At 40.5% G+C, this 22,127-nt stretch overlaps 1 protein-coding gene across 2 annotated transcripts in view; it reads left to right on the forward strand.

Moving 5' to 3' along the window:
• The window catches only part of Dnah11 (dynein, axonemal, heavy chain 11), a gene marked incomplete at its 5' end in the record, with an annotated part of 307,294 nt that overhangs the window by 274,433 nt on the left and 10,734 nt on the right, over positions 1 to 22,127 (forward strand). For both annotated transcript variants that reach the window (XM_005377377.2, XM_005377378.2), the window contains 4 exon segments: positions 42 to 169; positions 2,475 to 2,702; positions 11,295 to 11,486; positions 14,116 to 14,235. In XM_005377377.2, the coding sequence (XP_005377434.2) occupies positions 42 to 169; positions 2,475 to 2,702; positions 11,295 to 11,486; positions 14,116 to 14,235 (668 nt within the window).

The raw sequence follows: 22,127 nt of genomic DNA on the forward strand, positions 1-22,127 counted from the left end.
TCCGTTGACATTTGCTGTCTCGCTGTTATACTTCCCCACAGGCAAAAGATTCGGGTTTACCTTCGACTCGGGAAAATTCCACAATGTGTCTTTAGGACAAGGTCAGGAAATGGTGGCAGAAATGGCGCTAGAGAAAGCTTCCCGAGGGGGACACTGGGTCATACTGCAAGTGAGTATTATGTCTCCGTGGACAACACTGAGTATGAACCCACCGGCTTGGCAGTGCCTGTGGGGCGGGGGGCTCTTATCACAACACTGTGGTGTATGGAGCCCCGGTGTTTCTTTGGGCATTCACGAGGTCTGTAAAGGTGAGGGGAGACTGTTAACAAGGAGGGCTTTCATCTTTGGAGAAACCGTCCGCAGCTTTAAAATTAAACATTATTAGGAAGAATTCCATTGTTCTTCTTTTAACTGGGCCATTCCAATCATGCTTAACAAGTAAGCTTGTAGAGCTTGCTACCCTGTTACCGTAGCATCAGGCATAAAATTGATGCAGTAGCTAAAATTAAAATTGTGGGTTGATTTATTAATATTGAAATTTGAAAAAGAATTGAGCACATTGAGAATTGTGCACATTGCTTAACCATCTGTGTGTGTATGTGTGTGTGTGTGTGTCTTACACAGCCAACTCTAACTCTGCTCCTAAGTAGTTACAGCATTCCCTTTGCTTGTAAATTAGACAACCCCTGTATTCCTTCCCCAGGTAAGGGCTGTGACCCTCCAACCTAGTGTTTTGGGGTGCCCTTCTTAGCCAGGGATTCTAGCAAGAGCCTAGGAAACCACAGAGCCAGGCCAACTCTAGGGCCGCCTAGGAGCTGTGCTGGCTGCCACAGCCAGCCCTGTTAACCATCAGGCCATTTGGTGTGCAACACAGTCAGCTCAAAGTTTCTCTCGAGTGGGCACATCACAAGGTTCCTTACCCCTCAAGAATGGTTCCCGGGCCGGATCCCAGGGTGTGCTTGGGATTCCATGATAGCTCACCTGGGGGCTTTTCTGTCCCTAAGTTCAAAGTCACTGCCTAGGATATTTTTTCATTTGTTTCAGGTAGACTTTTTAGGTAAGTTAATGCTGTAGTTCATAAGACAGTTGACATGATTGAACTTACACAAGGTTTTATTATTCTTTTTATTGTTTAATTCTAGGAGTGGCACAAGTAAGGGTGAGAATTAGTCTCGTTATGGCCTAGTAGCCTGCATGTAGGAGAAGAAACTCAAGGTCTTTACTTCCTGGATTCATTTCTAGACCCAAGTACCACATACGGAGTGGCTTACTCAATAAAAATTTAATTTTCTCATAGTTCTGGAGGTTTGGAAGCTGGAGGTTGTGGTTAAGGTGACACAGACTTGGTTTCCTCTGAAGCTTTTCCCACTGGCTTGTAGGTGGCCAGTTTCTCCCTGTGTCTTCACATGTGTTTCTACATCCTAACCTCATCTAACCATACTTAGCCTAATTGCCTCTCTAAAGGATCCTACCTCCAAGTATGATCAATTGTGAAGTACTGGGGGCTTCAACCCATGAACTTTGGAGGGGACGTAATTCCACTGGTGACACCTACCAATGCTCAGTGTTTACCATGGGAATCAACTCCTAATAATGTGAATAGCTGAATTCGCATAAATATTTTTGCAAGTGAAATTTCACAACTACAGTACTATTCCCTTCCTTGTTTGCCTTTGTCCTCTGTATTTATATAGTTGTTATTCTTTGTTGGAAATAATTACATTTCCCTGGGTATGATGTTCCAATCACCGTATCCAGAACTTCTCCAAAGCAGGGCAGCGGGCAAGATGCAGTCTTTATCCTCTGTCCCTGCACCAGCTACCAGGTTTTGCCCTGGGTGTTCTGTATTATAGGAGCAAACTTCTGTGTCATAGAACTGAAAAGCAAAAGAATGGTGATGCCAGTTTGTTTGTTTGTTTCATGATTTTTGGCAGCTGTCAGACTTAAAAATAATATGCTAGGAACACACGAGCGTCTTAACAACCAATGATTACTTTCTTTTTCAGCAAGTCTCTCTTCCCTTCTATCCCTCTGAGGCCATATGCTGATGAGCAGGAGTTTATGTAGAAGTGGTTTCCATCAGAAACACTGAAGTGGGTGATCAGGGACACCTCTGGCTTTTAGTTTATGAACTTTATTAAACTAACCCAGTTATGTCTCATCCATTGAGTTTGAACTGCCCTACTACAAAGAAAAATACTAGGCAACTCCAAGTCAGTGGTGACGTGTTTGAAGTAGGTACAGTATTAGAAGATGTTGGTTTAGAACCTGTGGTAATGGGAGCACTGACTGTGCTCAATGTTCAATTCTGTTTTGGCCTTTTTTTCTTTTCTTGATTTGATAATAAAGGAAAATTTAAATCATGGTTCTCTGAGTATTCAACATATTTATATATAGGAGACTATTGTAATACTATATATAATTTGACTAATATACAAAAATTTCTCAGAAATCATGAGCCGTATTTCTTTCAGAATGTCCATTTGGTGGCCAAGTGGCTAGGAACCTTGGAGAAACTCCTCGAAGGATTCAGCCAAGGAAGCCATGGAGATTACAGGGTGTTCATGAGCGCCGAGTCTGCGCCTACACCGGATGAGCACGTCATCCCTCAAGGACTCCTGGAAAACTCCATTAAGATTACCAATGAGCCCCCCACTGGCATGCTGGCCAATTTGCACGCTGCCCTGTACAACTTTGATCAGGTAAGAAAGAGGAAGCCATTTCTAGGAAAATGGACACCCCTTGAGTCCATAATCTTAAGTAAATTAAATCAGACACACGTGTGAATACTGCATTATTTCTCTAGTGTGAGAAAACAAACATGTAAATAAAGACAGAAATGTATTTTGAAATAGGAAAATATTCAAATGGGGATGGGAACAGGAGAGGGGGTGGAGAGAAAAGAAGGAAAAAGTAAAACATGAGAAGAGAAGGAAAACATGGAAACAAAACTTTGTAAATGGGGAGGGGAAGAGGGGTTGAAGGGAGGGTAGGGAAAAGGGGAAAAAAACAAGTTATATCATGCACAGGTACAAATTCTCTTTGTTGAATGTGTATCTACAATGTACCAATAAAATCTAACTTTTAAAAAAAAGTAGAAGAGGGCTGGGAATATAGCTCAGTGGCACAGCGCCTGCCTGGCAAGCACAAGGTCCTGAGTTCAATTCCCAGTGCCAAAAAAAAAAACCTAAAAAAAAGCAGAAGTGTAGGCTGACAAGATAAATCTTCTCACAAGATCATGGAGACAGTCATCAACTCGTGTATCTCATTGAGAGGGATAGAGTAAAATCTCTGTGTGTACACACATGTGCATGAGTGTGTGTATAGTATAGGTGTTTGTGTGTGTATTTTAGTCTCTTGAAAGAATTTCCCCTGCCATTCCCTAATCCACTGATGGGGAACCTTTTAGAACTTTCAGTGATACAAACAGCCCCCTGCAGCACACATGCCATAGGTTCACTACCACTGCCTTAGTCTAATTGAGACAGATTAGAAATGGCCTAACTCTTCCCTTATCCCTCCAGTAATAGCCAGAAGAGGGTATGTTTTGATGGCCAACTATATCTGTAGCTATCTGAGATGCCCCTGCACCCACTCTGGGTGGATCTAACCTGACTGCTGTGGGCTTGAATTTGAACAAAGTAATAGACTTGAATTTAGGCTAGTCGGTAAGTTGGAATCAGAAGGCTTGAGTTTAGACTAGTTTGAGCCAATCATGAGGCCCAAATTTGGACCAATCACAAGCCTGTTCCTATTATATAAGAGGCACTGCCCTCACATTTGCCTGGTTGATCTATAAGGGATCCCTCTTGTGTATCGACCATCCTGTGCTACAGCACAGGCTCTGTTTAAATAAAGGTTCACTCCACTGGTCCTGCAAGTTTAGTTACAATTTATTTCTTGGACAGTGTGAGCTCAGAGCAATTGGCATTTCCTGGCAGTGGCAGCAGAGACCAGAAACTGGGCGTTAAATGTTGCTGATGGATGGGATCATCTAGCAATGGCAGAGAGTGGCAACGTCAGTGAACAACCCAGGGCCCCCGGCTGTAACCCTAAGGGTTGAGGGCTACAGGCACTCAGAGCCCCAGAGGGCTGAGGAGCACTGACACTCAACGCCTGGAGGTGTTAACAGAGCTGCACTTTGCTGACTCCTGATTTCTATCCAAATTGAGCGAAGGAGCCCTCAAATGATTAGCAGCATAATAACTGAGAAATGTATTTAAGTTTTACACTAAAACTAAGAAATCTATAGTCACATGTGTAGGCTGAGCAAGTATACTTTTTGAGGAAGCTGCTTCTGAAAGGTGCAAGTGGAGAACCAGTGTCTCTTACAACAGAAGGAGAAGCCTTTGTTTGATGATGACAGTGACATGACAGAATTTCAGTAAGTTTTAGGTACAGTTTTGATATTAGTAAATTCAGAGTCTCTTTTTCAGGTTATATCTGTGATACTTTCCTATATATATTTTCATTTCCTTTCCAAATGAAACAAACTAATTACTACATATGTAAGTTAATTATAGCCAAATTACTCTTTTTCTTTTTTCTAAACTATGGCATCTATATCATAACCAGATCTTCCAGTTTGCTTTTTTGTGAATGCTCTGAGTTACTTCTTTTCCCAGCTTCTTGGAAATCCTTCAGAAGTAGTGCTTTAATTAAGAAAGTACAGTGAAGCCCAATATAATGGCACAGGGTTGTACTCTTAGCACTGTGGGAGGCTGAAGCAGGAGGATCACAAGTTGGAGCCCAGACTGGCAACTTAGTGTGACCTTGCCTCAAAATTTTTAAAAAAGAAGGCTTAGCTTAGTGCAGAAACTCTAGGTTCAGTCCCCAGTGCAAAGAACCCTCCAGAGGAAAGACACATGATTGGTTATTCAGTCTGCTATTAAAACTGTCACTGTTCTCTGTGAAGCACACCAACATGCTTCACTTTTTCTCTGGTACCTTTTGGGCCAGTATCCAAGCCAACATCATGAAGTAATTGTAATTGCCCGCCCCCAAAAAATACAGTTTTGAAGAGTACATTTAATTACCTCATGAAATAATTTATGGCTTATACATATGTAACACTGTGTAAACAATAGGCACTTAAAAAGTCTTGTTGAATCTTTCAAATATTTGCAATGTAACCGCACAATAGCAGGCATATATTTGCTTTTTTACCATCTTTTAGTAATTTCCAGCCACTTATGAAATATTCAAGTGTCTTCCCAGAATAACTATACAATTTATTCATTTTTCTAAAGCATTTGTCTTTGTAGAGAAACAAATATGCCCCAATTGTCCTTCTTTTTTTTTTTTTTGAAGACCTCTTTGAGAACTGAATAAAACTTTGGATAGTTGTTCTGGGGAAATGCGCATTCAAAAATACTTTACTACATATGATAACAGAGATTCACATATCCATCAAAGCTTATGCATGAATGCCCTAGTTAACAGTACCTGTTCTTGTCTGTTCGTGGAAATGTCAGTTCTTTTGACTGCTATCTATTAATTAAAGAGCATTTTTATTGGAAAGACTTTTAAGAACTTTAGGGAGGAATAGTTCTTTCTAGTGAAAAGATTACTCTTAAGTATTAAGACTAAATTTGGTCATGTAGCAAAAGCAAAGTGATTCACTAATCTTCTTCACAAACCCATTTTAGCAAAAATGGTACAGTCTTCTGTGAATGCTGAATTGTCCTTATATGAGAAAACAGCATGAAGTTTTTACTGAGATTATGTAATTTAAGTGTTTTCCTGTGCCCTAGCTATCTCCAAGTAAGTTCCCAGCACTCTTTTTTTTTTTTAACAAGTTAGAAGTAGTATTGGCTATTTTCAAAAGAAGTGCTTAGAAAATAACAGTTGCCTAAACAAGATTAAGAAGTATCTCTGCTGCATGAGAATTCTGGAAGTGGACCCTCACAAGCCTGTGTCATCAAAGTTGTGATCATCTTGACTCTTCACAGCTCACCATGGCCACAAGTGGGAGTAAGATTTGCAGCTCTGTATCCAGAAAAGTGAAAGAGCAGACAAGATGACAAAGAAAATGTGTTTGCTTTCTTTTAAAGATGATTCCTACAAGTTCATACTGAGGTCCTCCTTCATCCACGGAGGGCACATTCCAAGACCCCTAGTCTTGCCTGAAACCATGGGCAAGACCAAATTTAAAAATCACACATATATTTTTTTTTCCTGTGCATACATATCTATGATAAAGTCAAAAATTCATAAATACTACAGTAAGAGATTAACAATAAAAACTAATAAAACAATTACAACTATCACAGTAAGCTACTTAAATCTTACAAACTGATTATTTCTGGAATTTTCCATTTAATATTTTCCATCAGTGGTTGACTATAGCTAACTGAACTGCAGAAAGCAAAATTACAAATAAGGATGGACTGGTGTATAGAATACATAGGTCTTTCATCTCTTGGTCAGACTTAATCACAGTGTGTTACCTAGCTGCAGGAGAAGCTTGGAAAATTAAATTTATCTTGGGCAGATAAAAATCGGCAAGGAAACATTTTCGGGCAGGTAACAGGTGTTCTCTGTCAGATACGTTTCTTTCTAAAATCCCCTGTGTGTTCCTGGATGTTCTGCATTGCTTCCGTGGCTCGGTCTTGCCAAAATCTGCGAAACGATCAAAGAGGGATGAGTGCTATCTACCTACTTTGTTGTCCACATGAACTAGGTAAATGAATCCCGGTTACTTCTGTTTTCTAGGAGCTTTCTTAAGTGAGAAAAGTACCCAAGAGATCTAGGCAAATAAATGTTCTGTTTGGATGATTTTGTTTTCTACTTTTAGTTTTCAAATTAAATAAAATCTGTATTTGTAATCTTTCCTCTTAAATTAGAAACTACCTCCAAACTTGGGCAGGTATATTTAAAATGAACAAAGTTTGTTGATATTAATTATTTAGTCTCCCAGCACTTTAGAATATTTATGTCAATATGATCATTAAGGGAGCAAGATGTAAAGCCACATTTTTTGGTAGGGTGCTGCCAGTCTACACTTCTTTCAGTTCAATACATCTGTGAAGATGTCATAAAGGAATTCTGTGTGGACCCTTTTCATACAAAAATAACCATAGGTTTTAGAATAAGAATACAGATTTCTTTTTCTACGAAATCTTCAGGCAGAAATAAAGGTAATTACACGCATAAAGTTGGAGGTTATGTTCTGTAGAGCACTACTATGTCTGTGTGGATGCTAATTTCTGTTCAAAGTGATACTTGCATATTTTCTGATATCAGTTTGCTTATTACGTGGTTTCTAAAAATACATCTGGCCTGAAATATGGAATAGTAGGTGGATTCAAACTTTTTCTTAGAAAACCTGACTCATATTTTGCTCCCACATTTTAAGTTATCAGGGCACAATGAAATGAACATGCACCAATTTTTTTAGCACTCAAGATAAAACCAAGTAAATTATATGCAGGAATATATTAATGTTTTTAGTTACTATAGTATCCTGAGTTTTATGTGACCTGTCTGTAATTCATGTAGCTGTTAAGTTTCTTATTGGATTATAATTCTGGTATGAAATTTTGATGCTTATACTGGTACTTCCAGAAATGTCCTATATTTAAAAGTAATATCTTTAGCATCCTTCGTAGTTAATTCCAGTTATGTAGTTTTGCTTTTCTTCTTCCGTGGCCTTCCCTTTTGTTTGAAGTTTAGTTGTGGAAAAATTGTTTTTAATGATTGTGCATTTAATGACTGTGATATTTCCAAACCCTGGAAGGTACCTGAAAGTGGCCTAGTAATTTCTTTCTTTTTTTTTTTTTTTTTGTATTTTGTTTTTCTTCTGGTACCAGGAATCGAACTCATGATGTTGTACTTGCCAGGCAAGTGCTTTGCCACTGAGCTAAATCCCCAGCCCCAAGTGGCCTAGTAATTTCACTACATGCATCCTGACATTTCCTTGGAAATTCTATAGTTGTGTTTGGTGGAAGCCCAGGACTCCGCTGAAAGCGTGTCGGAAAGAAACTGAATACTCTCCTGATCCTGGCCCACAGAGAAGACATCTAGTGTAGGTTTAGTATCAGAAGTCCCTTGGGCAGATTAGAACTTGACTCTTTTCCCCAAAAGTCCTAAATATATGGCCCAAGTTGTCAAATCAGGTTTAAACATGAACTGGCTGTGCTCTAAAGATTAGACTGGGAAGATTAGACTGGGAAGATTAGACTGGGAAGTGCAGACATTGGTCCCATCTTTCCCTGATACAAGGCGAAGGGGTGGTCCTCAGGTTCCTTTCCCTGATCGCTATATACAACTTCAAATTTGAGACTGGGTAAAGTACTTTAAGCCATAGATTGGACAACTCTTTTCCCTTTTACCACTGTTGCAACCCTAACCATACCACTGTAATATGCCAGGATTTGATTTTCCCGCAACATTTTAAAAAATGGGTCTAGTCTATACAGCATATGGTTTCCAGTACTCCCTATTTCATTCAGTCATCTCAACAGTGAATTTTACTTAGTTCATTGGAGACCATGTGTCATGGAAATGGTCTTTGTTAAGGTACTGGTTAACCTGTTGTAATAAAGAAAATCAAATTATAGTGACACAAACAAAATAGCAGTTGGTTCTCTCACACACATTAGGCATCCATGAGGTCATCCACACAGCCAAGCTGATGGGTGCCTCTCTTGTTTCTGACTCACTTTTCCAGGGGTGGCCCACTGTCATCATTTCTAGCCCAAAGAAAAGGTACAGGAGTGATGACCAGGACAAGCCATTACCCTTTAAACAAATGGCATAGAAGTTATACATGTCCCTTTTACTCAGTTGCTGTTGGCAAGAACTTGGTCATATGGTAGCTCTGGCTTCAAAGGCTGGGAAGCACTCTTCCAGTGGGTGACCCTGTGCCCTGATGATCCTTGTTACTGTGGAACAAGGGAAGAATGGATATCTGTGGTTAAGCAGCATTCTGCCAGTAATGAAGGTAATCTTTTGTCATCAAGATTTTACAAGGAAACCTTTATAGAGAAAAATATCAAGCAGTATTGACATTGTTAAAAAGACTTGCCTACAGCTACACCTCAGACAAAGAACTAGTATCTAGACTATATAAAGAACTCAAAAACTTTAGACCCCTCAAAAAACAGGCAATCAAAAATGGGCAAACGAAATGATACTTTTCAGAAGTACAAATGGCCAGTAAGTGCATGAAAAAAATGTCCAGCACCTCTGGCCATTTGAGAAATGCAAATTAAAAGAACACTGAGATTCCATCTTACTCCAGAAAGAAAGAATGCCATACAGAAATCAAATAATAACGAATGTTGGCAAGGATGCAGGGAAAAACAAACCCTTCTGTGGGTTTTGTTAGTGGGAATGTAAAGTAGTATAACCACTATGGAAATCAGTATAGAGGTTCCTCAAAAAACTAAAAATAAAAATTCCATTTGATCCAGCTCTTCCCTTTCTAAATAGCTTCCCCAAAGGGTTAAAGACATCCTATTACAGTGATGCATGCGTGCTCGTGTTTACAGCAGCACAGCTCATAGTAGCTAAATCTTGGAAGCAGCCTATGTGTCCATCAGCAGACGAGTGGATAAAGAAAATGTGCTATATATACACAACAGAGTGCTGCTGTGCTGTACAGGAGATTAAATCTGAATCATTTATAGGAAAATAGATGCACCTTGAAACAATAATATTAAGTGAAATAAATCAGACATATAAACTTACACATCATGTGGTTTCTCTTATCTGAGAAATGTCAGAGCGAAAGATCTATAATAGGAAACAGGGAGCTAGATCTTTTGCAAATGGGAAGGGAACTAAGAGATGGAAGAGGTGTGAGGGAAAAGGGGACGTAAAAAGAATTAAGGTGTGTAATGTGCATGTCCCAACTCCCCACAAGGAATGTAATCATGACCACAAATATATACTAGTAAAAGTCAAGATAAGATAAAAATAAAATAACTTGCCTAATTTGGTGCAGAACTTAGAAACATTCAGAAAAAAAACAAACAAAATACAAAGATTCCTCTTCAATTAAGAGACTCGCAAATGCCAGAAAGTTATCTCATATCCTTTCTTGGATAGATAGCCACACTTAAAACTGTAACTGTAGTTTAAAACTATATAAAATGGCCGGGCATGGTGGCGCATGCCTGTAATCCCAGCACTTGGGAGGCTGAGGTAGGAAGATCGCTGCAAGTCTGAAACCAGCCTGGGCTACAAAGCAAGCTCAAGGCCAACCTAAACTGCATAGTGAGACCCTGTCTCAAAAGACAAAAAAAAAATCCTGTATAAAATATGACTTTAAAAAGTACGGTGAACACTGCTGCCAAGTTCTGTCTGGTATGAATGCAGGGATCTTCAGAACAAGGCGTGGTACATCGGACCTTAGTAACAGCATGTGGCAAGTCTCATCCTGTTCAATGCAGTCAGTTGATTGTGAGCTACAGTTGAGAGAAGGTGTATTTGAAGTGTGCCGTAAATCATGGATCATGAGCAAGGCATTAACATGAAAGAGTTGCATGATTGTATAGGTTCAGATTTCAACTTTTTAAGAAATGTCTTTATGGGGAGATGAAACGTGTCTATGGTTGTGATCCTGAGACTGAGGTTCAGGGTTCTCAATACAAATCACAGAGTTCATCTATGAAAAAAATAGCATCAGTCAAGATCCAACATCAAGACAATGATTGTGGTTTTTGACCATGATGGAACTGTGCAAGCTGAGTGTGTACCCAGGAATACAGCACACCATGGTGAATATTATAAGGGGTTGTTGGAGCAATTAAGAAATGATGTGTGTAGCCTGGGAAAGGGGCTAATGGTTTTATTCCCCAACATGATAATGTTCCAAGTCTCATGTCACTTCCAGGGCAGGCTATGTCTGTCAAATAAAAACATTCACTGGTTTGTCTTCACCACCTCATTCATCAGACCTGCTACCACACAACTTTTGACTACTCCCCACAGTAAAAATTACTGTGAAAGGTAAATGTTTGGAATCAGTTCAGGACACCGAGGCAGCCACAGCAGTGTTTAGACATTTCTTAAAAAGAACTTCCAAAACTGCTGCAGAAACTGCCCAGAAAAATGGGATATTTTTTTGGCGCGGGGGGGGGGGGGGCATGTTTTGAGAACTAATGGCAATGTGTCTTTTACTGTAATAAATTTTTAATGCAAACATTTGCTGTATGTTTTGATCAAAACTGTATACTACCTCAGTAGTATATCTTCCCTCAGTCCTTCACAAGATTCCTGAAAACTCACACCCTTGCCCTCACAAACCATATGATGGATAATCAAGCATTTATTTTCTTTTCTCCCAGGATGCACTTGAGATATGCTCCAAGGAGCAGGAGTTCAAAAGCATTCTTTTTTCTCTGTGCTACTTCCATGCTTGTGTTGCGGGGAGACTGAGATTTGGCCCTCAGGGCTGGAGCCGTAGCTATCCTTTCAATTCTGGAGACCTTACCATCTGTTCCAATGTCCTCTACAACTACTTAGAAGCAAATGCTAACGTAAGTACTGGTAACCAGACAACACTTCCAAGGAGTGTACTGTATCTGTCAGTCTTTAGACACCATCAAAATGGACTATAAGCTCTCTTTTGAAGCTATTATTGAAATAGATGAATATATCTATATCTACTCTACCTGTATCTATATGTCTATGTCAATATATCTTCTACCAAGTGTGAAAAGAAACTAGATCAAGGTTTTCCAGCAGTGGATGGTAGAACTTTATAAGATAGGTCAGACCAGTTCTACATCAGCAGCTTGGTTCAAAAAAAAAATGTCCTTCATTATGTTAACAAAAACAGTGGTTTACATGTGCATATATGCCAGATTCATTAGGCAGGTAATGAAGCATTTGCACAAATGTAATTACATACAGCAATTCTGACAGTTCATAGCACTGCATTAATAATCACTACAATTAGTTCTGATGATGGAAGCAATTTACAGTGCGTCACATGTATAAATAATGGTGCATTTCCTGCATATGTCATTATTATGTATTAAGGATGCCACCTTGTTGTGACTTTCTCGGTAACATTCCCCTTGGTTTGAAGTTAAAGGTAGATGAATGATTTTATTTCGTAGCTCAAATGTGTTTTGCAGATGGGAGTGGGAATGCCTCATCAACAACAGTTGTGTAAACCCTTATAAACCTAATGGTTGGATTTCAGAAAGGAAGAAGCATTCGTTCCTAAGAAGCTTCTGGTTTAGTCCTTGCAAAGGAAACCTCTCCCATTAAGTTAAATTGTTAACAGTAGGGTGGAGTTATCAAACCCAACGTGTTGGTCTCTGGGTCACACTTTCTCTAAAGGGCTTTTATTGTCCCCCTCCTTGTCTAAGGAGACATGGTTTTTAGATGTTCTTTTGACAGCCGCCGTTACAGTGTTTGCTGTTAATGCTTGTTCAGTCTTCAGTTGTGATTCAGCTGCTATTGAAGTACAGACCCTTGGCACACAGCATGGGTGTGTTCTCCCAAGGAATTTCTTTCCAAAATAAATTCTTTTAACAGAGTTTGTGATGATCACTATTCCCAATCTTCTTTATTTATGAAATTAAAAATAAACCTGTACACTTGGAGCGTGTTTTGACCAATCTAATGAATGTTTTGTGTTGACCTCATCGTGTGTTACTTAAACTGTTCCACATAAAGTTGATTATTATAATCAGATTAAAAAAGAAATGGATCGCTTAACACTTATATTCAAGTTCTCTATATAATTGTCCCACAAGGCTGAGCCCCTGTTTGAGCTGAGTCCTGTACCTCAGTTAAGGTAGAAATGAAAGGGAGAAAGGGAGGCGTTCACAAGTATGTTTTCTCCAGCGCTCACATCTGAGTCTGCTTTGTCAGGAGGTTTCAGGTCAGGAAGCTTTTGGCTCTCGGTATACCCGTCTGTCTCTTACATGTCTTAGCCCAAGTCATTTGCCACACATCCCAAAGCAAGTTACCAGAATTCAGGGACTGTTGGTTATGGCCTCATAGTTTGGATCTACGATTCCCTTTTCAAGAGGGCCCATATAAAAGACAAAGATCAGATTTAGAAGAGAGTCGGTTATTGAAAAGAGCTTTACCTGATTAAAATCTTGACGCAGACATATTAGATTTGGTACTAAAGTACGGAACAGGCCTTAATTGAATGCAATCAGAAAGGGCAGTGAAATTAAGAGATCTGTTTTTCCCATCCATTTCAGCTGGATGAATGTGGTCTGTGGCGTGGTAGAGAGAGCATGTTGCACTCTGGCCCCTTTCACTCGTGCACATCAAGCCAGCCTAAAAGAAAGACGTATTTGAGGTTCATTTATTCAAATTCAAATAAATTTGGAGCAAGTACCCTGGAACAGTTGAAGCAGTTTTACTTGTTCTGTTCTGTCACATCACGCAAAAAGCGAAGGCTATAATTACGTTTTTACTTGAACTGTTGGGAGGCAATAGACTGCCCCCGAGGGTAAAAAGGTTCCTGTCTACAAAGGCTTCATCACACACTGGCATGTTTTGCAAACCCAGAGAAAGCTAAAGGGTAGCAGAGAGAGGCTTCAAATCCTGCTAAGCCACATAAAGAGAAGATAGAGATTTCTTGGATAAAATATGGTACAGTCATTAGGTGCAACCTGAGAGAAGTCACTCATCAGTTGGACCATAATCTGCCTGTGGCAAGGGGATTTGTTAGCCTGGACTTCAGGGAAGTGATAGAATTCAGAATGCACCCCTAATTCAACTTGTATGGCTGTTTCTTTGCTTCCGTCAGATAGTAAAGACTGATATAAATCAGGCCATAAAAACAGGTAATGCTTCAAAGGCCCCATGAACCAACATCCTCTCAGGACTTTTGGATGAGAGTTTGAATGCATAAACCTTCCTGCATAACATATTTTAGCAATGATTCTGTTTTCTTTAAAATCTGCCTAAAGAGTTTAACATTGATGAGTTTTCACCCAATGTGTTAGAACACACTGAAAATAATTCTCCCAAGAAATTCTGCACAGAAAGTTAGACAGTCCACACCTCTGTCACACACCCCCCATTGACAAGGGCTTTGGGGGAATTGTGTTAGAGAGGCGTGTGTCACTGGTGGCCACGCTGAGGCAGACCCTGTGGCCCAGGATGTGAACATCTGACTGATTTTGTCCCCAGGTCCCATGGGAAGACCTCCGTTACCTCTTTGGTGAGATCATGTATGGAGGCCACATCACAGATGGCTGGGATCGCAGACTGTGCCGGGTGTATTTAGAAGAATTCATGAATCCATCTCTGGTAAGACACCTTTAAATTAATTCCACTGAGAAGAAAATTCTGGTAGGAATTGATTAAGCAAATTTTACTACTATATGTGGCTAATTCTTAAATGTTGTTGGCCTTTCGTGAGCGGGTTCTGATCTGTCTTCATGGGAGTCTGGTAGTTTGTGAGAAATGCAGGATCTCAGGCCCCTTCCCAGATGTGCAGAAACAGAATTGGCATTTTCACAGGACTCTCAGGTGGTGATTTGTGTGCATGTGTGATAGTCTGCATGTGTGATAGTCTGCAGTGATTTGTGTGCATGTGTGATAGTCCAATCTCTGAGACACACAGAGCTACTGCTGTCACCCCATCGTGTAGACCCAAATACAGAGGCACAGTTAGGGCTCCAGGCCACTCACCGAGAACACTGAGCCAGAATGTAAGCCTCTGATTTCAGTTCTATTCCTCATTTCATGGTAGTTTCCTTGCCTGCCACAGAAGTCACAGAAAATTGTAAATTTTGGTCAGTAACACTTTACTAAATAGATGCTCAAGAAAAAGGGAGTGAATAAAGACATGAAGTAATGGATTTCTTACCTTGATTTAATCATTCCACAATGTAAACATGTCAAAACGTCACACTGTACTCCATGAAATGTAAACAGTATTTGTCAATTAAAAATGAAATTGAGGGGCTGGGGATTTAGCTCAGCGGCACAGCGCCTGCCTGGCAAGCGCAAGGTTGTGAGTTCGATTCCCGGTACCGGAGAAAAACCAAAAAAAAAAAAAAAAAAATGAAATTGAAATCTAATGAGAGTAACACAAATAATACTAAGTACATTGTAAGGACTTTATTTGGATATTTTATCAAACTGTTAAAAACAATATGATCTTTATGATACAGACAAATTAGCATGAATATATTGTGGGATATGAAATTCCTGTTGACACTGTATGTGTAATACCAAAGTAATAAGGTTATATTTTAAAAAAGAAAAATGGGGGGGGGCTGGGAATTTAGCTCAGTGGCACAGCGCCTGCCTGGCAAGTGCAAGGTCATGAGTTCAATTCCCGGTACTGGAAAAAAACAAAAACAAAAAAAGAAAAATGTGGGAGATTCAACGTGGCTGAATAGAGGAGGCACACTGGAGTTACTCAGAGGAGATCAACTAGAAACACAGGAAACTGGGAGACAGGGAGGGACATACATCCTGATGCTAAAAAGAAAAGTGACTTGAGAACCTGGTTCTTCCCTGTCCTGTGCTGGTTTAGACACCAAACATCCTTTTCTCCTTTTGCATTGTATTGACCCTGCATCTCTAGAAAACATTGGCAATCAGAGCTCTTTTCTGGTAAAAGTGTTATTCTTTTCTCTTACACTGACAGAGCTGAGAGGCAGCCATGATTTGCTCATGTGAGCTGACTCTCCAGTGGTGCTCAAGTTCATAGCTACTGCCAAGCTAGTTCTTAAACACCCAGGCAACCTGAATTAGCTTCCTGTCCCTGTGACGAAATACCTGAGAACTGAAAAGGAGGAATGGTTTAGTTTGGCTTATGGTTTCAGAGGTTTCAGTCCATAGTCACTTGGCCTCATTCTTGGGCCTGAGGCAATGCAATATGTCACACTGCGGAGGAGGCTTGTTTACCTAGGGCAGCCAGGAAGCAAAGAGAAAGGAAAAGGAGAAGCCAGGACCCCAACAGCCCTTCAGGACCACACTCCAACAACCTTACTTCCACCACACACTGCCTCCTAGAGGATCTCTGTTCTCCATAGCCACAGGCTTGTAACCAAGCCTTTAACACGTGGCTCTTTAGCAGACACTTCTGAAGCATAGCAGCACCCTATACTGTACCACTTCTATTGGATAAGACACCAACTGTGTTTAAAGCAGTACTAGAATTTGAGCAACCTCCTGTTTATAATTTCTAAAATTCATCTTCATCTCAGAGAAGCACGCATAGATGTGATCACCTTCCTCGAGATTTTTGAGAGTAATATAATCATATACTGGAGGACCCTATAGTCTAATAAAACGGGGTATGGACTGTTTTTTACTACTTTGAGCAACATTAAACAATTCAGGGACAATGCAGAAAACAAAATGACTTCCCTGCTATGGGAGCATTAATCAAAAAAACACAAAAGTGTTTCTTTCATTGTGAGCCTCCTGGTCTTCCCTGGCTTTAATGAGCAGGATTTCACTTGTCAGAAAAGATACTTTCTATTTAACACAATTGGAAGTCACTCCTCAGAAGAGGTCTAGGAGCAAGTTACCATGGAGATGGGAAAGATAAACAGTGCCAGCAAATGACCTTTACAGAGGCGGATTTCTCCTGTGATGGTAGAGGTCAAGGGGCAGAGCAGGAAGCTCAGGCGAATGTTCCCTCCCATGGCTCTGGCCTGCGGCTAAGCGGGGGAATCACTGTTGCCAAACAAGACAGTCCATTAACCTTCACAAGTCTGAACTCCCATTCAAATAATTGTAAAATAAATATAGGTGATGAAACCTGCAGGGCATCACTGGTGTGTGTAAGCCCTTTAGAAATGTAGGTACCTGACCTTCCACACAGATCTGGTGAGATTTTCAGGATCAAAATGCTTCATTTGCAAGCTTGAGTCCTCAGTGGACAGTGCTACCTTCTCATCTCACCAAGGGAAATTAATGCGCTTGCTGACTCGTATCAGAGGCTATAAATCTGTTACTCTGTTCTCCTGCAAGGATTCCTGCTCAGGCTGTTGATATTGTTAGCGATGGGATCTAACACTTCGGCATCTGCAGGTTGTCTTTTTTACCACTTCTCACATTGGCTAATGTCTGCAAATTAGTATCTTTGTTGCATTAGAACGTAATCAGTAATAAGTTGGGTTTAAAGTTCTGCTCTTATCAAGAGTTGAAATGCTTTCAGTGGTCTGCCAGGCCAGATGGTGAGATGGCTGCTGGTGTGTGGAGGGCTGGTGACATGGGCAGTAGAAGAATTTACTCAGATGAGAATAAGAACATACAGGAGTTTATTCAGGTTAAGATCACTAGCAAGGGGACAGCAGGTGTGTTTCCAAGAGGGGAGTCTGCCAGCAGGATGAGAGACTGTGTTTTGGTTGTTGGTTTTGCAGTGTTGAAGTTAAACCCAGTGCCTTTGCACTGAGCTGCACCCCTAGCCATTTATTTATTTATTTATTTATTAACTTAGAGACAAGGTATGGCTAAATTGTCTAGGCTGGGTTTAAACTTGTTTTCTTCCTGCTTCAGCCTCCCATAGTGCTATGATTACAGGGTAGAGACTGAGATTTTTATAAGGGCTTGAGGACTGAAGAAAAGAGTCTAGGCAGCAAATCTAGATCACTCATGAGTACTTCAGCTTAGCAGGTTCCTGCTGAACTTTTAGGGACACCTGTGTCAGATCTGAAATGCTGTGCTGAAGTTGCAAATTGATGAGGCATTTACTATTTTCACAGAAGCCTCTTTAGCCAACCGCAGATAGGGTTATCTATACACAGTAACTATGAGAAGATGGCTCAGGGCTCATTGAAAAGAACAAATAGGTCTCATGTTTCTTTTTAGCTTATACTTTCTCTGGCTAACATTAGTGTACTGCCTCATGAATGCCCAGGATGTGCTTGGCAGGTCTGTGTCAAAAGAGAAGTTCTAGGGCTGAGGGTCCTAACCCTTTTGTCACTAATAGGTGTCACCACATTACCTCGGTGTCAGGAGGAAGGATGAGTTCCTTGCTGGATAAATGAATTTGCACTCAGACAGTGCTCAGCACCCTTCAAGTGTCTGTGGGCAAGGTTAAGGATGAAAACACTTTCGTGTATAACATAGGTACTTGGCCAAATAAGTAATATGGTAAACTGCTTTGGGAAGATGATCATATTAAGTACTACTTTTAAAAGTGGTTTGTATCTAGAAGTCTCTACAAAGCCTCTTGGGTCACAGGTGGGGAGTTTCAAAGGTGGCTGGACTAGGACCTGTGAGTGTGGATAAAGGGTGTGGGCCTGGGATTAAGGGTGTGGATCATGGAAGCCCCACCCTTGGAATGAGTGGCACCAATCAGTATGCTTGTAGCCTGGATGGAATAGAAAGGGACAGAAGAAGGCAGACTTGCCCCTGCTTCTTTTTGCTGCCTTCTGCCTTCGGTTTTTTCCCTGCCACACCATGGATTATTTCTCCTCTCCCCTAGCCCTCTCCCCTGCCTTGGAACCAGGCTTCTATGGACTAAAACATCTACCAGCTGTGAGCTGAAATAAACCTTTCCTCCTTTAACTTTGGGTATTTTGTCTCAGCAAGGAGAAAACAACTAAGACAGAAAGTCATCATGTGGCACCAACTACTCTGATGATAATACAGTTACAATTAAAATCCCAGGCCTGAAGTAAAAAATAAAAACAAGTCCTTACATTCAAATATGAGGTCTTCTTTGTGTTTGCTGTGGCCCTACACATGACTGAACTTTTCTGAGCCCCAGCTTCACCTCTGCAGAACAAGAATTAACTACCCCAAGAGTCTGTCGGGTCTGAACACAGATCTAATGTTAGAAAATAGTGCTTACTAAATGAACAATATTTCATCATTTTGTTCTGAGGTCATGTATTTTTTTGTTACTTTTGTGTTGTTTTTATTTTGTCTTCATTGTTGTTTTGTTTCTCTTTAAAATAGAAAAAAATAAATGAACAATATTTCCATTATCAAGTATAAAATTTATAGTACATATTTCATACTCAACTGTGCATTTTTAGTCTGTGATAGTAATAGTGGAAACCATTTGTTAAACACCTGTGCTGCGCCCAGGGTCATGCCCACATACATCAGGTGTCTTATTTCTTCTTCTTACTACAGTCCCGCAGAGTGGGCATTATTATCTCATTTAATCAGAAAAGAAGCTTGGACTCAGGTCAGACAGCTGCTAAGCAGCAGAACTGGGATTTGAACGAACAGACTCCACGGCCAGTCTGTGTGCCATACTGCATTGGCGGGGGTGCCGATCTATTCGTAGTAGTCTGGGCAGTGATCACAAAACACTGGGACTCTGAACTCCTGGGGAGTGATGACACTGAGAACAAGGCCACCCAGTAGGGCAGCGTTACAGTTCCGCTATAAACTTCCTGCCTAGCTTTGCTCCAGACCTCTCTGTACCTCAGCCTACTCACATGTAAAATAAAAGGATCATCAAGCAAACCACCAGTGCACTTTCCAGCACTGAAGACAACACGATGCAATTCAGCCTTGAGTCATTTCTGAAAATCCCAACAGCATTTCCAGACCGTGATATTTTTGATGCAGAGGGCAAGGCCATATGTACTTGCTTATACTCATAGCAACCTGTGAACTTTGTGTCATTACCAAGACTACTTGGAGGGGTAGTGGAGGGATAAAATTTTATTAAATGTCACAAAAGAAAATCAGAAAAGGGCAACAATCCAATGAAGTCAGCAGAGCAGACAGGATGCTGGTTTTCCCAGGTTCTAGTCACTGTGCCTACCAGTGGTTTGTGCAAAGATGACTTCATGTCCTTGGTGATCTTTTTTCATGATACGGAAGTGGAGTCTGCCTGAGGGTGAATCCATTGATTTTTCTGTTTTACTAAGATATAATTTACACACCTTAAAATTTACCAATTGAAATTGCAGAATTCAAAGCTTTTCACACAGTTGCGCAGCCATTATCCACACTTTAGAACATCATCCTCACGCACTAAAACCTCTACCCATTGCATCATCCACCATTTTCCTCCACCCACCCCAGCCACAGCACTGCTCACTTTCCAGATCCTGGCAAACATTAATCTACTTGTCTCTACAGATTCACCTATTTTGGACATTTTAGATAAATGAAATCATTTGATATGTAGCCATTGGTGTCCAGTTTATTTTGCTTTGCATATTTTCACGGGCTATCTATATTGTAGCATGTGTCAGAATTTCGTTCCCTTTTATAACTCTCCTGCATTGATAGATACAGCACATTTTGTTTACTGGTAGCCATTTGGGTTGTTTCTGGGTTTTGGCTATTAAAAATGATGTTGCTGTTAAATTTTGGATACAAATTTTGTGTGGACTTTGCCTTCAGTTCTTTTGGGAACATGTCTAGGAGTGGAATTGCTGGATCAAATGGTAACTCTATGTTCAACATTTGGAGAAATCACCAAAGTGTTCCAGAGCAATCTATGAAGGTTTTGTTTCTTCCACATCCTCAGCAACACTGCTACTGTCTACATTTTTTATTCTGGCCATCCTGGAGTGGTATCCTGTTGGAGCTTAAATTTTCATGTTTCTGAAGAATGATGTTGAGTGTCTTTTCATGTGGTCATTGGCCATTGTGTTTCCTTTCTGGAGAAGGGTAATCTTTGAGGCATTTTGACACCGTCTAAACAGCTCTCCCCCAAAGGCAAGAAAGGTGGTCACTGTAGATAGAACTCTTCAGTTAGGGCTCCACCAGCAAGAGGTAGGTTTCATAAAAGCCACTGAGTGAAAAGTAAGGTCTAGAGTCAGAATCAGGATTCCCAAGCTTCTTGGGTATGTGGAAAAGTTCCCTAAAAGAAAGGAGAACGCAGGTCTCTGCATGAACCAAACCTTGCTTTTCAAACAGTTTGACATCAAAGTAGGAATTTGAAATAGGAGGCTTCGCAGGTTGTTTTTTCTTCCAGAAAATGTAGATACACTTTAAAACAATGTCTGCTTCTAGGACACAGGAAGACTACGTGAAGCTTGCTTTGGGCCTAGCAGTGAGCCTGCTTTATTAAATTCTCACAGCCACAACCCCAGCCAGGTCTGCCGGCTGTCAGTCTCAAGCCCTTCCCTTTGAGTTTGGTGTTTCTTTGCTTTGCTCATCACCCAGCACAGAGAAGGCCGTCAATAAACAGACTGCCTAGTGGTCTTTCCCTTTGGAGTCCCAGCAGCATTAAGAGTATGCACTCACATATCCAGTACCTGTGGCATTTTAATTTTTCCAAGTGATTCAAGTTTTGGTTAGGCTTTTTTGTTTTGTTTTTTGGAGGGCTTTGTTTTATTCTGAGACAGGGTCTTGCTATGTAGTTCAGACTAGCTTTGAACTCACTATGTAGCCCACGCTGGCCTCAAACTCACGGCAGTCCTCCTGCCTCAGCCTCCCCAGTGCTGGGATTACAACTGTGAGCCACCATGCCCAGCCAACTTTGGATTAGTTTGCTTGAAATTTTGTTCTGAAGGGCAAATTAACTGCTGCCTTTCAAAATTTCCGGCGACCTAGTGAGCACTGACAGAGGGGACCAAGTCCTTGTTTGTAAAGAATACAGTTCAATTTGTGTGTGTTTATTTTAATTTGGGTTTTTTAAAGTTATATTTTTGCTAAGCAAAAATGGGTTTAATTTTCCTTACAGTTTTCTTTGGGTCACTCTGAGTCAAATGACATTTCAATTTTGGTTACTCTTATTCATATGAAGTGATAACAGTTGTGAATAAATGATCAAAACCAAGCCTAGGGATATAGGTGATAGAATAGTCTCCCTTGTTCCTTCCCATTTCATCGGGTCAAGATTTCTGTTTCCGGCAGTATGAAGGATTAGATAATTTAGAAATTCTCCTGGGATAAAGTAAAGGAGACATGCATGTTTAAATATTAATAATGCCCTTAGAATTCGTTGACAGTAATTGAGCACTGTTAAGGTCACAGCTCTCAGCAATCCAGGATTGCAGATTTGAAAGGAAAAGAACAAACGAACATCATACAGGTACATGACTGACTACAGGAAATCACATTTACCTTGTCCCCTTTATTGTCTTAAGTTCACTAAGAACGAGGTCATGCGAACCTTGCTTCCAAGGTTTGCTGTGGGACACTGAGTAAATAGTACGGATTATTGAATGGCTGAACAAACACTCGCTCTGTCTCAAACTGATACTGAGGGGACACAGCACATCACATGGCCTCAGACAAATCTCACTTTCACAAAC

Source organism: Chinchilla lanigera, unplaced genomic scaffold, assembly GCF_000276665.1.
Source record: "Chinchilla lanigera isolate Chin_1 unplaced genomic scaffold, ChiLan1.0 scaffold00009, whole genome shotgun sequence".
Classification (NCBI taxonomy): domain Eukaryota; kingdom Metazoa; phylum Chordata; class Mammalia; order Rodentia; family Chinchillidae; genus Chinchilla; species Chinchilla lanigera.